The sequence below is a fragment of the Ammospiza caudacuta genome, chromosome 28 (genome assembly GCF_027887145.1).
Source record: "Ammospiza caudacuta isolate bAmmCau1 chromosome 28, bAmmCau1.pri, whole genome shotgun sequence".
NCBI lineage: Eukaryota > Metazoa > Chordata > Aves > Passeriformes > Passerellidae > Ammospiza > Ammospiza caudacuta.
Genome location: NC_080620.1, coordinates 612,873 through 629,266, shown reverse-complemented (window position 1 = coordinate 629,266; position 16,394 = coordinate 612,873). Strand labels below are relative to the sequence as shown.

Here is a 16,394-nt window from a genome sequence, read left to right as displayed (position 1 = left end):
TCCTCACACCATCTCTGCATGCTGAGGAAGTATTCCTATATTCCGCTTCAGTAGTCTGTCCTTGTTTCCATTCCATGTATAGTTTTTTTGTATTCATTCACAAGTTCTATGTTTACCAAGTTTGTCTCCCAACACATTTACTTACTCCTCTGATTGCTGGGGCAGACTGTTCTCGTGCTTGGAGGAAGTCCTTAACAAACTGCCAGCTCTTTTGAGCTCCTTTGCCCTTCAGAGCTAACTCTCACAGAATCTCACTTCACTTGAATAACCCAAAGTCATTCTCTTGAAGGGGCTGCAGTCTGCCATTTATCTTTGTTACTCCTCTCAGAACCCTGAATGCCACAATTTCATGACTGTTACAATGAACATGACATGTCCCCAAATGTTCCTCTCTTGGTCATGAATACCAGATACAGCTGGGTGTCCAGTTGAAATAGATGGCCTGTCTAGCAAGTGTGGCAAGAATTTGTCCCTAACACACCTTAGAAAACATGTGGATTTCTTGTGCCCACTGTCTTGCAAATTCAACTGGTAATGCAGCTTGCACTAGCAATTGTGATAAATAGGTATGATTCGTGCTGATAAAAATTGAAACAGTAATCAATATTGATACAGTAATTAATATTTGAGAATAATAAAATAGTTAATAGCTAAAAGTGGTAATGCCAAAGAAGAGAGGGAAAGGAGGGGCTCCACCCACCCCCCCTTCCCAGCAGATGTTTTCAAGGACCACAGGAAAGAAGCTGAAGATACAGTTGCTAAAAATGACCAAAGAACCTGGTTCGGTCCCAGAAAATGCTAATTATAAGGAACTTATTGCCTTGATATGTAGATGCAGTGATACGTTAGTCTTGGCTTACATTGTGCTGGCTTGGTGTGCATGTGTAACCCAAAGGTGAATGAAAGGACAACGAAGAAGACTACAGAGCCTTCATCAGTGACGACCCCCAAACACTTGTGTGACCACCAAACCCAGTGGTGGCGCATGCGTGATAAGGGTGGTAATGAGGGTGGAGACAGAAAAGGGATGAACCGAAAATAGGAGGAGATGGCATTGACACATGGCATATAAGGGGTGACTTTCACTTGGCAAGCTCGTACGTGAAGTGGCAAGGGTCATTGAACCCTGCCCTCCGTACCCCGCGGTTGTTTTTGCTTATGTGCTATTATTTGAACTAAATTATCCCTTGTTTATATATTTTCTAAACTATTTAGTTAAAATTGTTACTACTTTTAATATTGTTTGGCCTTTTTATGATGGGATAATTGGGCAAACATAACACAATCATAAAACTCGAAGGAGTATTGCCTGATTGATGGAAATATTCCATAATATGCTGAAGATGGACATTTACTTACAGACAGGTATTTTGTATTTAAAAATAGGTATCCTGTGTGCTGTGATCAACATGCTGGAGGGAAGGGATAGCATGCAGAAAGACTTGGACAGGCTGGAGAGGTGACACTATGTAAACCATATGAACTTCTACAAGGCCAAGTGCAACTCCTGCACGTGTCAGGGCAATCCCAAGAACAAACACAGGCTGAGGGGAGAAAGGATTGAGAAAAGGCCTGGGGAGGAGGACTTGTGGGTGCAGGTGGATAAGAAGCTCAACATGCCCCAACCACAGGCATTGTCACACAGAAACCCACCCTGTGCTGGCCTCATTGCCCAGCATGGGCAGGAGGGGATTCTGCCCTCTACCCCGCTCAGGTGAGATCCCACCTGCAGAGCTGCTTCCAGCCCTGGGGAACAACAACAGGAGGATGTGGAGCTGCTGAAGCAAGTCCAGAGGAGGCCACAGAGATGCTCCAAGGGCTGGAGCCCCTCTGCTCTGGGAACAGGCAGGGAGAGCTGGGGGTGTTTAGCCTGAAAAAGACAAGGCTGAGGAGAGACCTTAGAGCCTGGTCCAGTAACTTAAGTGGCTTCAAGAAAGCTGGAGAGACTTTGGACAGGAATCTAGAATGACAGGACAACGGGGAATGGCTTCCCACTGCAAGAGGGCAGGGTTAGGTGGGATATTGCCAAGAAATTCTTGGCTGGTAGACCAGTGAAGCCCTGGCACAGCCTGCCCAGAGATGTGGTTGACCCATCCCTGGGTGTTCAAGGTCAGGTTGGATGTAGTGTGGAGCTGCCTGGTCTAGAGAAAGGTGTCCCTGTCTATGGAAATGAGGGGAATGAGATGGACTTTAAGGTTCCTTGGAAGTCAAATCCTTCTGTGATTACTCTGGTGGGGTTGGGTTTTTTTTTTTTGTTTTGTTTTTAATTAGTGTCATTCATTTATTTTAAGAAGTTTTGTCCATTTTGCTGTTATATTCCTGATGGGCAATTCTCCTAGCAGGTAAACCAGATGGTTTCATTTCATGATACTTGCAAAAGCAATCAGGAGCCTGGCCTTTGGATTCTGCCTTACGCTAGTGTGATAGCTTGTGAGGGACGTAGTCAAATGAAGGGCACTGTGCATGCTGCTGTTAAATGAACCTTGAAGCAATCACTAGGGGTAAGATGAAAATCACTAATTGCTAATTCCTACGCCCTATGCCAGCTGCTGTTGAGCGCAGGACGTGGCACCAGGAGCAGCTCATGGCCTGCCCGCCTGGGCTCCGCAGCCGCGGGAAGTGCAGACGGCAAGGCCGCGCACGGGACGGAGACGCGCGAGCAACTGGCCCCGCTCCGACCGCCGCGGTACATACGGTGCGCGGGCAGCAGGGAGCGATCGGGCCAACGGGGGCCCCATAACGAGTCGGCCCGCGGGGACGCTGCCCAGACCGGCTGCCCGGAGCTGCAGAACCGACAGGGCACCGCGCAGAGCCCCCGGCTCCGCTAGGGACGGCTCCGCTAGGGACGGCTCCGCTAGGGACGGCTCCGCTAGGGACGGCTCCGCTAGGGACGGCTCCGCTAGGGACGGCTCCGCGCACGCGCAGCGCCCTCCCGTAGCGGCCGTAAATCGGAGCGTGCGCGCCGCGCGCGGCCCGCGGTGAGCGGTGTCGTCCGGCCGCGCGATGCATTGTGGGCGCGGCTGAGGAAGTAAAATGGCGGACCTGGCGAACGAAGGTAGGCGGGAGTTGCAGGTGTCGTTGCTCTGGCCCACGGCGGCTCTGCGCCGCCGTGAGCTTCGTCTAGCCCAGCTCGGCCTGGCCCTGCGATCCACGTTCAGGGGCCAGTTCGGGAGCGCCACCTCCCCGCGGCCGTCCCGGCCCTAGTGGGGCGAGCGGCCGGACAAAGGGAGCGCCTTGGTTGGGCCACCGCGCTGTCCGCGAGGCGCGGGCGGACGAAGCCAGGCTGGGGCCTTCGTCCTTAGGTGCCTCCCGCGGGTTGGTGGCTCTGGGTTCGCGATGCGGCGATTCCCGAGGCCGGTGTCCTGGGGCCGGTGCTCTCTGGAGGCGGACAGTGGGCCCGGCGTTGGGCATGGCCCCTGGAGCGCGGTAGCGAGCGCTGTGTCTTGGCCCCGGCTCTGAGCCGCTTTGTGCCCCGCCTTGTCCGCTTGCCTTTTGAAGTTATTGTCCACTGCTTTCGTATTACTGTAAATCTTTCCTTTGCTTACAATCATGTTAATACTTTGTTTAGTTCAAGGATTGATTGAAGGCCTATATAAAACAAGGCAGGGTATCCTAGTAGATGCATTGTATTTTTTGGAGCTGAAAACATCAGAGGTGGGCTAGTAAAGTGGCTTCCATTTTTTCTGAAGAGCATTAGAAGAACCTGGGCTGCAATACTGCAGTATTTGGGTATTCTGCCCCAAGGTGCGTACGGTGGTGTTTTAAGTGGCAGTGGGTATCTGTATTTTGCCTTTAGGAATGACATATGTCTCTCTGTTTTGGCAAAAGCCAGTTTGCCTAGCTGTCTCTGTTGTATCTCATCATTCCTCTCAGCTAATGGAACAGGAAAAGAAATGCCCAGCAGGAGGTGAATGAAAATGTATGTGAGGCCCCTTCTTTCAGGACTGTTTCTTACTTTGGAACTAGTGTTAATTGTTGTTCTCATATTAGCGTTAAACAACAGGAAGCAAATAAATGTTGTAGGTGCAGCCTTTGAAGATGAAGCCTACAAACAGCTAAAAATACAATTACACTTAAGTTAACAAATCCTGTGATGTGGCATGGCTTGGGCTGTTGGTTTCCAGACTCAAGGTGAGTTGTCAGTGCCTGAGGAGGCATAAGTGGTCTCAAGAATAGTAGTAGCCAAATCTGTAATGACTATTTGTGAGAAACTTAACATCAGTACTTAATTTGTATACTGCCATTATAATGACGTTATAATAAATTTTAATGGGTTCTTTTGTTCTCTTAAAATGAGAAGCTTGGCAGTAGCTATCTTAAGTCATGCAATTCCCTCACTTTACCGCCCCTTTCTGCTGGGGAGCATTAAGCTCAACAGTTTACCAATATTTATTACATCTTTTGATGATGACTTGTCATATGTTTCTATCTCTACTTTTTCTGCAGGGTCTTGTAGACTGTCTAGGATGGCAAGGGGGAGTTTGATCCCATCTTTGTGCTCCTTTCCTGCCTCCAGAGACTTGCCTCACCTGTAAACCTCTTTAGTTTATACTCGCCTGTCTTTCCAGCGTTGTCATCTGTTGCTGTCATTCAATTGTCATTCAATTTCTTCTTGCAATAAGAATGTGATACAGTCTTTCTTCAGATGAAGTAAGATAAGCTTACTTTGGAACTGTTGTCTCCTCATTCTAATATCATTGTCTGTTGCTAGTTTTGTTCCTTTCAGTGCCATTTTTGAGGTGTGTGTTCTTTGCATAACAGTGGAAGTACATGCACTTCCTGGAATTAGCATCTTTCTGCTGAAACTCGGAGAATTCTGTAGTCTTTCTACTTGGCTTATTTGCAGTCTCTGCCATGGCAAGGATCTTCTCAGGTGACTGTTTTATCCTCATTCTTCAACACATTCTTCAACAAGTTTTATTTTTCCATTGTTTAGGTGAATGCTTTACTTTCTTGTGCTCAGGTATTTTAATCTAAATATGTGAAGTAAGTATTTTGGTACCGATAATGTTCATGTTCACAAAAAAGTGTGATTACAGCGAAGTTCTTAATGTTCCTGAATCTGGATTGATCTGTACAACAGTGCTGTCTCAGTCATACTTTGTTCTTAGGTGTGAACTAATTATTCTTTGACACATAGTTGACACAAGTACCTAGAATGAGGTTTCAGTCATTCTTGCAGACGTTTTTTGTTTGGTGTGTTTAAATAGCCCAGTGGACAGACAGCTTTTACTGTCTGTTCATGCAAGTGAAACTCAAGATTTTTACCTGTTTGATTACTGCAGCAAACCTTTTCCTGGCCTTGAAAAGTGCTGAGATTTGTGTGGCTTGTGTCCTCTCATCTTACTAATATAAAGCTCTTCTAACCTGTAACTTTTACCATGACACCCATCTTTAAATTCATTGATTGATGTTTCTGATTCCAACAGTATATTAGGTACCTTTACCTTCTAGGTTCTGATATCTCTCTTAAACCATTGAATTTCTTAAATCACTGCTGAGCTGTCAGTACTGCCTCCAAGTAACCATTCTACCAATGTCCTTTGTAACTTTGAACTATTTTAATGGATGATCTTTCTGATGCGTTTTTTTCAGAGCTACAAGCATTCTCTCTAATAATGACTTCATTTTTTGTCATTCTTATTGTTCCTCAAATAGTTTTCATCCACTTGTCTTTGCTTTGTTTCTAGTGAGTTGGTGAAACTGCTCCCCTGCCTCTTTATATTGGAGTGATGACCAACTGTATCTTGACAAGAGAAGGTTATTGGTTTAAGGGGGTCCTCTACTGCACAGAAGGGGGCTGAAAGATGACATAGTCCTAGTGACACTTTCTGAAGAAGTTTATACTGTGAAGTTTCCTAGGAGCAGATCCTGGTCTTGGCATTGCCTGTCATGGTGGGAGATGAGTTGATAAATGTGGAGCTAATGAAGAGGAGGAGAGAGTAGCTTCTCTGTAGCTCTGTGAAGTTTGATCGACTTTGCTGCAAAGATTTACTGACATGGTAATAAAGGTTTTGGGGACTGTCATTGTGAGGGTGATAATTGAAAAGCAGGGGTTTAGTCTGGTAAGCACAATTGTTATTGGTACTATTGTATTAAGTAGTTACTGAATGTTCTTAGAAACTTTCTTTGGAGTCTTTGGTACTTCACTGCCACATGTGTGAAGTGTCAGTTTTCAGACAATCCAGCTAGAATACCAAAGAGAACTAGCACCTTCGTGTTGGTCCTATATATTTATGGGAACTGGAATGCTTTTCTCATTAACTTGTGGCTAAAACATAACTAGTAATTTGCTTGTCTATAACTTACTGCTGAAGCTGCATTTTTAAGACAACAGACTTCCCTTGTGTGGGGAATGAATTACTTAATCTTCTCAGTGGCTGAAAGGTGATACAGATTTTTCTCAGGGCTAAAATTTGATGGATGTGTTAACATTTTCCTTTCAGGAGGTGTCTGCAACTTACTTGGCTTTATGAAATTGCTGAGTATACAGTTCAAAATCATAACATGTTTACTGTATGTAACTGCCTTTAATTAATTAGAGGCTCGAGAGCGGTGGTGCAGGAAGGGACCTGGGGGTTCTGGCTGATGGCAGGTTGGATCTGAGTCAGCAGTGCCCTGGAGCCAGGAGGGCCAACCGTGTCCTTAGGGGCATCAGGCCAGCTGAGTGAGGGAGGGGATTGTGTCTCTCTGCTCTGCTCTGGAGCAGCCTCACCTCGAGTTCTGGGGGCAGTTTTGGGCACCACAGTATAAAAAAGACATTGAGCTAGTAGAGGAGTGTCCAAAGAAGGGCCACAAGGATGGGGAAGGGTCTAGAGGGGAAGGTGTATGAGGAGCTGCTGAGGGCACTCTGTTTGTTCAGCCTGGAGGAGACTGAGGGGAGACCTCAATGCAGTCTTCAGCCTCCTCATGAGAGGCAGGTACCGGTCTGTACACTCTCATGGCCAATGAGAGAGCCTGAGGAAGCAGCATGGAGCTGAGTCAGGGGAGGTTTAGCTTGGATACCAGGAAAATGTTTTCCACCCAGAGGGATGTTGAGCATATAAGGCATCTCAGGGCACTGGTCACAGCACCAAGCCTGAGTTCAAGAAGTGTTTGGACAATGCTCTATCATATGGTGGCCTTTTTGGGGTGCCCTGTTGTTCCGGTTTAGGGCAAATTTGGGAGAAAACCACCAAAGGGTTCCTCTAGAAAGCAGATTCAAGAGGCCCCTCCCCCAACTGGTTTATGAAAGTATTTCCTTGGAGGAAAGTAGAAAAAACCCTGCTTATTTAACAGGCAAAGCATTCACCAGCACAAAAACTGAGCAATATTAAACAGTAAAACCTCTTGCCACTCTGAAGCGATGACAAACTCAGAAAGTCCCCTTCATGGGCTGTAGCTTGGCTCACTCAGTCTCTTATCATTCCTCTGGTGGTGGAAATGCTGCGGCCCAGGCCCTGGTGGGCCACAGGTGTGAGCTGCTGGTGCTCTTCTGGGTGTTCAGTCCAGAGCAGGTTTAAACAGTTCCAGGAAAAAGAAAAACCACGGTCCAGTGAATTTGCCTCAGTGAGCTAAAAACTGACTAAAAGCAAAGGAGAGCTCTGTCCGTGCTGCAGACAACACAGTCCAGGAGAAGGATGTAGGGGAGCAAGTGCGATTTCTGATAACAAACTCTGTGTTTCTTCTCTCCCCTGCTTTGCTCTTGGAACCAGTCTTAATGGTGCAGAATTTATTTCTGGGCTAAACAGACTAATAGGGATACAAGCATCATAAAGTCACCTCTGGACATTTCACCCCTTATCCCCATATCGTCAGCTTACTACCAAAGCTAATCTGTATTCTAACTCAACACGTACATTTATATACACAGTATACAGCTATATACAATGACAGTGATATTTACTCCTAGTTCTCACCCAACAGTCAGATCTCCTTGAGGTACGTGTCGTGTTGTTCCATCTTTTTGCATTATCTACCGTGTGTAACCTGGTCCCTGAGCAAAGACAATCCCACAAATGGGTTTCTCTGTACTCAAGGCAGAATTCATCCAAACTGTCTTTCCTAATAAACCTCTGACGTGTGCCACTGGGACTTTGTCTACTGTATGCAAGGGCAGAGGTTCAGGTTGGATAGGGCCTGCTTGGTTAATGAAGCCTCAGGTGTTAACTAACCAGGTGGCTTTTGCTAGATGCTGCTCCCAGTTTTTGAAAGATCCCACACCCAGTGCTTTCAAGGTGATTTTTAAAAGTCCATTGTACTTTTCCACTTTTCCTGCAGCTGGTGCATGGTAGGGGATATGGTACACCCACTCAATGCCATGTTCCCTAGCCCAGGTGTTGATAAGGCTGTTCTTGAAATGAGTCCCGTTGTCTGACTCAGTCCTCTCAGGGGTGCCATGCCTCTACAGGACTTGCTTTTCCAGGCCCAGGATGGTGTTCTGGGCTGTAGCATGAGACACAGGGTGGGTTTCCAACCATCCAGTGGTGGCTCCTACCATTGTGAGCACCTAGTGCTTGCCCTGGCGTGTCTGGGGCAGTGGGGTGTAGTCAATCTGCCAGGCCTCCCCATACTTTACTTGGACCATCACCCACCATACCAGGGGCTTCACTCGCTTGGCCTGTTTGATGGCAGCACACATCTCACAGTTGTGGATAACCTGAGAAATACTGTCCACGGTTAGATCCACCCCTCGGTCTCATGCCCACTTATAGGTGGCATCTCTGCCCTGATGACTTGAAGCATCATGAGCCCATTGAGCTAGGAACAACTCCCCCTTGTGCGGCCAATCTAAGTCTATCTTTGACACCTCTATCTTTGCAGCCTGGTCTATGTGCTGATTGTTTTGGTGCTCCTCATTAGCTCGACTCTTGGGGATATGGGATATGACTGATTTTCACAGTTAGTTTCTCTCTCCTGGTAGCAATGTCTTTCCACTCTTCACCCACCCAAATTGGTTTTCACTTACGCTGCCAATTAGCCTTTTTCCACTTTTCCAGCCAAACCCACAGAGCATTGGTTGCCATCCAGTGTAGAGGTAGAGCTTTGGCCACTTCTCAGCTTTCAGCAATTTCCAGGGCCAGTTGAACAGCTTTGAGTTCAGCAAGTTGACTTGATCCACTTCTCCTTCAGTAGCTTCTGCAGGCTGTTGTGTTGGGCTCTATCCGCTGCTTTCTGCTTTTGTTTCATCCCTACAATGCAACAAGAACCATCAGTAAAAAGAATGTAACGTGTTGCTTCTACTGGCAATTGGTTGTATGGTGGAGCTTCTTCAGCACGTGAGACTTGCTCTTGTTCTTCTTTGTCAGTGACACCAAAGTTTTCACCTTCAGGCCAATTTGTAATTATCTCCAAAATCACAGGGCTATTCAGTTTTCCAGTATGGGTGTGCTGTGTGATGCTCCGTGTGACGTGGTGGGTAGAGGGAACCTTTGCTGTGAACACCCAACCCAACACCGCTAGTCAGGATGCCAGGAGGAGTTGTGCTTCAGTGCCAGTCACCTCTGAGGCAGCCTGGACTCCTTCATAGGCTGCTAAAATTTCTTTCTCTGTTGGCTTCAGACCCTCTGTAGCTTCGACTCCAAAATCCTAGTGATTGACCTCGAGTCTCACCAGGCATCTTCTGCCAAAGGCTTCAGGACAGACCATAGCCCCTGGCTGCAGAGTAGTGCACGTTCTTCACCTTTCTGGTCCTGTCGTGACTGGGCCGAGGGCTACCTCATGAGCAATCTCCTGTTTGATCTTGGCAAAGGCTTGTTGCTGCTCAGGGCCCCACTGGAATTTGTTCTCCTTGTGGTTGACCAGGTAGAGAGGGTCACAATCTGGCTGTACTCAGAAATGTGCATTCTCCAAAAACCTATGGCGCCTGGGAAAGCTTATGTTTCCCTCTTGCTGCTTGTTGGAGACATCGCAGTGATCTTGTTGATGATCTCAGTGGGAATCTGACACCGTCCATCTTGCCACTTTACCCCCAGGAACTGGATCACTTGAGCAGGTTCCTTGACTTTGCTCTTCTTGATGGCAAAACCAGCTTTCAGGAGAATCTGGATGATTTTCTCTCCTTTCTCAAGCATTTCTGCTGCTGTGTTCACCCACACAATGATATCATTGATGTACTGCAGCAGTTCTGGAGCCTCACTCTTTTTCCAGTGTTCAGTCGCCCCAGGACACCTTTGCAGGGCCAGGAGTTGGACTCAGTGTTCCTAATGAGTCCCTTGCAACTCAGCATATTTTATGATTTTATGAAAGCACAGAAGGTGAGCAAACTGAAGTAGTTCCTTTTAGACTCTTCAGTATAATTTCTTTACCGGACTTGTAGGATGCTGACATTGCTTCTGTGCTGTTTTGGTGTTGGGGGTGACAGGTTGGGGTTACCCTGATTGTTTATGCTACTTGTCTTATGGTAGCTTTTGGACAGAGGAAGATCTGCTGTTACTTTGAGAGAAAATGTGTCATTCACCACTGACTGTCTGCAGACTCTAGAAACAAGATTTTTTTCCCTATGGTGACTTCAGATGGATTAGTGGGTACAAAGTTAGGCTGAGTGACATGCCCAAATAATTCACATCCAGACACCATAAAGAGCTATTTAATTGACAAGACAGGGCTATCTGAATGCTTTAATACTTCTTGTGAACACTTTTTTGAATTCTTTGTATATATTTTATCTACATTACCAAATAGTTGCCCTCCCTCATGGCTTTTCCCTCTGATATGAAAATAAGCTACTTTTTTTCTTTTCTGACTTGTAACGTTTGCAAAAGTATCTCTTTTCACCATGTCAGTTCTATTCACATGACATCTCTTGTGAAGATTTGCCATAAATTATCCAGTTGTGTTTCTTGTTTCTGTCATGGCTGGATTTTGCTTGTGGAGGTCTTTCTGCAGATAAGCTCTTAGTGGCAGCTTGCTCTTTGTTTTGAGTCTGTTGTTGGCTATTGGAAGAGAATCTTGTGTTATCAACACCTTTTGAATTTTTTAATGCTGCAAGTCATCTATATCTCTTCATATGTTACATTTAGCACGATTATTCTGCTCTTTGTAATGTAAATGGTGAAAAAAATTCCCAAGAACATTTTTTCGTGGCCTGCAATGTTCCAATAAGCATAATTAAACCTAAGTTTGAATTTTTATTTTCTTGACTTTTAGATAAGTGTTTCACAAGTGACAAATTACCACTATGACTATTTTAAGTCAGGTAACAGTCTAATTGCTGTTCTTTTTAACTCTTGTTCATGATTCACCGGTACACTTTTTCTCTCAGGTGATATATTACAAAGAGTTACAGTTGGAGTAGCTATTCCCAACTTGTATGCTTCTGGTGTCGAAGAGTGCTTCTTGAAATTGAAGCATGGGCTTGCTTGCCAAGAATTTGCTCTGTAGATTTTTTTTTTCCCTGCCTTATGTAGTTTTCCGTGTCATCAGGCACTATTCCATTTCTAAATGTAATTTGGAGTAAATTTAAAAAGAAAAAGCATTTGAAACATTGTAATTCTTAGCTTTAAAAATAAATTCTTGTCTTAATAACGTGGCTACAGCAGATCTGGTGAGGTCTGGAAAGTTATTTTCATGCCATGGTTCCCTCTGAAATTTAAAGATTAACCTGAATTGTCAAGACATTTGGTGATCTGGGTTGCATATCCTGTGAGGAGACTGGGCGTGTTCAGCCTAGAGGAAAGAAGTCTTCAGAGAGGCACATCTGGAGCTTGTCCAGGTCTGTGAAGAAGTTGTTAGAGAGACAGACCCAGGCCCATCAGAGTGGTGTATGTTGAGAGAACAAAGACAAAACGTGAGAGGTGGAATAAGATGTTCAGACTGGAAATAGGGGAAAGGTTGGGTTCTGTGGTGATGGTAGGTTTTTTTCACCATAGGTACAGTCAAGCAGTAGAGAAGAGATTACCCTGGGAGGCTGCTCAGTCTCTGTCCTTGGATGTTAAGACCAGACTGAATAACCTGATTAACCTGGCCTGACATCATAATTGACCTAATTGAAGCAGGAGATTGGACTAGAGACCTCCAACCTGATTTATGCTGTATCCTTATGGTAGAGGCAAAATAGGCTCAGCAGTGAAGAAAATGACTGCTTTTTTGGCCCTTGTCACTGCTGTGCCATGAGATATACTCTGTGAGCCTGAGAACTCTACAGAGATACACACTCCTGCAGGTGTTTATTTCTATTTTCATAAAAATCCATAGTTTGGGTTGGAAGAGACCTTTGAAGACATCTCCCCCTCCCCCCATCCCCATTGTTCACGGACACCTTCCACTACACCAGATTGCTCCAGACCTCATCCAGTCTGGCCTTGAATGTTGCCAGGGTTGCCATCCACAGGTCCATGAAGCAGCCTGTGCCAGGGCCTCACCACCATTGCCGTAAAAAAATTTTTCCTTATATCTCATCTAAATTTACCTTCTGTCAGTTTTAAGCCATTCCTCCTTATCCAAAGTCCCTCTGCTGTGGAGCGCCTTTAGGTTCTGGACCAGGCTCTAAGGTCTCTCCAGAGCAGGCTAAACACCTCCAGCTCTCCCTGCCTGTTCCCAGAGCAGAGGGGCTCCAGCCCTTGGAGCATCTCTGTGGCCTCCTCTGGACTTGCTTCAGCAGCTCCACATCCTCCTGTTGTTGTTCCCCAGGGCTGGAAGCAGCTCTGCAGGTGGGATCTCACCTGAGCGGGGTAGAGGGCAGAATCCCCTCCTGCCCATGCTGGGCAATGAGGCCAGCACAGGGTGGGTTTCTGTGTGCCAATGCCTGTGGCTGGGGCACGTTGAGCTTCTTATCCACCTGCACCCACAAGTCCTTCTCCCCAGGCCTTTTCTCAATCCTTTCTCCCCTCAGCCTGTGTTTGTTCTTGGGATTGCCCTGACACGTGCAGGAGTTGCACTTGGCCTTGTAGAAGTTCATATGGTTTACATAGTGTCACCTCTCCAGCCTGTCCAGATGGCATTCCTTCCCTCCAGCATATCAGCTGCACCACGCAACTTGGTGTCATTGGCAGACTTCCTGAGTGCCCTCAATCCCACTGTTCATGTCACCAAAATAGATATTAAGCAGTGCTGGTCCCAGACTTGGTATCCACTTGGACATCGAGCTGTTGACTGCAAGTCTGAGTGCAGCCACCAGCAAATTCCTTATCCAGGGAGAGGTCCATCTGTCCAATTTAGAGACAAGGGATCTCCTTCAGGACAGTGTCAAACATTTTGCACAAGTCTAGGCAGACTGTCAGTTGTTCTTCCCTTGTCCACCAACACTGTAAGACAATCATAGAACCAAATTTGTCTGGTGTGGTTTGCTTTACGTGATGCTGTGTTGACTCTGCAATCACTGCCTTATTTTCCATGTGCCTTAGCAGAGTTCCCGGGTGGAGGGTCATGGAGTCTGCTCTATGATCTTGCCAGGTGCAGAAGTGAGGCTTCCCAGCTGTAGTGCCCCAAGCCTGCCTTTTCTTCCTTTTTGTAAATGGGGGTTATGTTTCCCCTTTTCCAGTCACTGGGAACTTCCTCAGATGGCCACAACTTCTCGATGAATGGAGACTGGCTTGGCCGCTTCCTCTGACAGCTCCCTTAGGACTCATTGGATGCATTTCATCAGTTCCCATGGACTTGTGCACCTTCACCTTCCTTAGATGGTCTCAAGCCTGTTTTCCTATCGCACGTGGTCCTTCATTCTGCCCGTCCCTGCTGCTTTCCCCTTTTATAACTTGGTTTGGAGCACTTCTTGGTGAAGATGGAGTCAGAAACACCATTGAGTACCTCAATATCCATGGAAACCAGGTCTCCTGTTTCTTGCTGGAGAGGGCCCACGTTTTCCCCAGCCTTTCTCTTATCACCAATGTGCCTACAGAAGCTTCTTGCTGCCCCTGACCCCTTGGATTTTTTTTCTATGAGTCATTTCATGCTGCAATAAAGGTCTGACACTGTGGCTGCTAGAGGTGCATCATGTGAGTGAATGTTTTGTTTAGCTGTGGGAAATATGGTTGACAAGGGAGAGTTTGCTACAGCTACTAGTGGTCACGTATCTAGGTTAAAAATCTCAAATAGTATATATGACTTGAAGAGGATATCTCTGCATGAGCTATGGAGTATTTTCTGTTTCTGCATTTTGATTTCCACAGCTTGTGAAGGAAGCTCAGCAGATTTAATAGTACATGCTTTTCTCACAGCGCATAGGGCATTTATCAATAGTTAATGACTTGATGGTAAAATATGTTAAAGAAATTTAATTTAGCCTGTGAAATCCAGCTCTTGAGGTTTTTATAATTGTTCATGCAGGTTAAAATATCTGCAGAGTGAATAAACTGCAGGAAGGAGTTCTGTGGATTCAGTTGGTTTTTAGTTGTGGATTCAATTTGATTTGACAGCCTATAACTATTCAGGTTTGTATAGTTCCAGATCTTGAGATTGGAGAGGTACTATCTCTGATACTAATTACTGAAGTTTTGCTTTCCTTCTTACATGCTTGGACTTCATCTGAATACCTTTATCAAGACTGGCTTGGTTAGAAAATTGACATTTCTCCAGATCTTTGTTTTGCCGTGTTTCTGTCTGCTTTTCTGAAGAAAAAAACCCCAAGCCTAATCCTCAGTTTTTAAGAACTGTGTGTTCTGACTGCTCATCTGTTGGTGAAGGAGATCTCATGTTCTCTTACATGCATTCTACCTGAAGTTTAAAGGTAGAGGTTTTTTCCTTCGTATATATTTCCTTCCTTTCCTTTATTTTCTTTTTAAGTTGCTGACAGTTTAGTGGACCTGGCAGATCTGTTTTATCATAGGTCATCCTTCAGACATCCTGGTGTAACAAAATCTTGAGAACGTGACCGTCTGGCCAAATGTTGACTAGTACAGATAACAGTGGAATTCTTGTTTTGAATCAGCACTTGACTGGAAAAACCAAAGAACTACCTAACATCTGCATTTCTGATCTGCAAAAATAAAAGCTGATATGGGGGTTCTTCAGTTGATGGAAACAACTGATGGTATGTGTAAGTGCTTTTGTATGAAAAACATTAAATGCTAGAGAGCTCTATGTAAATGCATTTGAAAACATAACTAGAAATAGGAACCAAAATCTGGAGCTGGGCATTTGAATGGGAAATTTGATACTAGAATTTTTTTACAGAAAAAAATTGATGCAGAAAGGGATGATTGAGGGCAGTATTACTTTGCTTTTGTTCCCTTCAATGAAAATGTTTACCCAAAATTTAAATAAGGCTTAACAAAATAGGCTCTATTTAATGAAGGTGGTCAGATGAGGCAAATTAGTGATCCCTTCTTGCCTTGGGCTAGAATCAGGGAGATGTGTTCAGCACTGTGGTATTGTTGCAGACTTCAGAAAGGACACAAATGGGCAGGTGTTCCCTGTGTCTGTTCCTGAGTAAGCGCTGGTACAGTTGTTAGCTGTGAGTGCCTGTTGTCTCATCGTTGCTCCTGATGCTGTCAGTTGGTCTCACAGTCAGCAAGAGCAGTAGTGAGATTCTTGGACCTTGAATACTGGATGACTGTGTTCCTTCAGTGGACAAAGACTATCAGATGTTGCACCAGTGTTCCCTTTTTCAGGTTGACTGACAGACCTGGCCATAGTTTGCTTTATTAGATCCTTTTGCTATTCTCATTTATCATAGCTGGACACAATCTCAAATATTTGGAGGTTTTTCACTCGCTTTTGTTCTTTCATCAAGTTATTTTTTTCCTGTGAGCTTTCTGCTGTTTCTGACATCTGTCTTCTTTTTTCCTGAGTGCTTAGTTTTCAATCACTGGACTCCATTTTGTATTTTGTGTTACTTTGCATCAATTTCTCTGGCTACTCATTCCATCTTTTGCCAGCTGTCCCAGAGTGCTCTTCTCTGCACTCTGCATTGTTGTTGAATCTGTTTATCTTTGCTCTCTCTCATTACTTCAGTCCCATGTTATGCACTAGAGAGACAAGTAGATTTTGTTCAGTTCTTCTTGGTATTTGTGGAATTTGGTGTAGGAGTCTCTTGTAAGGTGTGCATGACAATCAAGTCCCACATTCTGGGGGATGTCCCTACTCATTGGTTTGGCAGAGGGCATGCTGCTGTGGCAGTAGCACTAATGAGCACTGAAGTATTGTCTTGGTCTGAAAAGACAGGTGTCTGCTAAAGAAGGCATGAGCTTCCCCTGAAATGGAAACTGTAAACCCCCTCCCTCCACATTGTTATAATTTTGAAATTAAGGAGCTCTCAGGCAAAGATACAGGAATAACAGTTCTTTATTAAGAAAGAAAATTTTAAAAAATAGAAGAAAAGAAACAGTACAGTAATACAAAACAACACTGAGTCAGGATACAACCCAAAACCCTGTGGGTCAGGGTGCTGGTAGCAGTCCCATTAAATGGTGGATGCAGTTGTCCTGCAGTGACTGGTGTGGTTCTGTTGGAGCTGTGATCCTGTGTTTTCCTCTGAA

General features: G+C 45.2%; 1 protein-coding gene across 3 annotated transcripts in view; it reads left to right on the top strand.

Annotated features, from left to right (window-relative positions):
• Positions 1–2,990: 2,990 nt before the first annotated feature.
• RANBP3 (RAN binding protein 3) overlaps positions 2,991–16,394 on the top strand; it is a 52,186-nt gene continuing 38,782 nt past the window's right edge. The window contains exon 1 of one of the 3 annotated variants that reach the window (XM_058820872.1): positions 2,991–3,055. In XM_058820872.1, the coding sequence (XP_058676855.1) occupies positions 3,034–3,055 (22 nt within the window). In that variant the 5' untranslated portion in view covers positions 2,991–3,033. The remainder of the gene's footprint in view (positions 3,056–16,394) is intronic. The other 2 variants (XM_058820871.1, XM_058820874.1) reach the window with 2 other exon arrangements.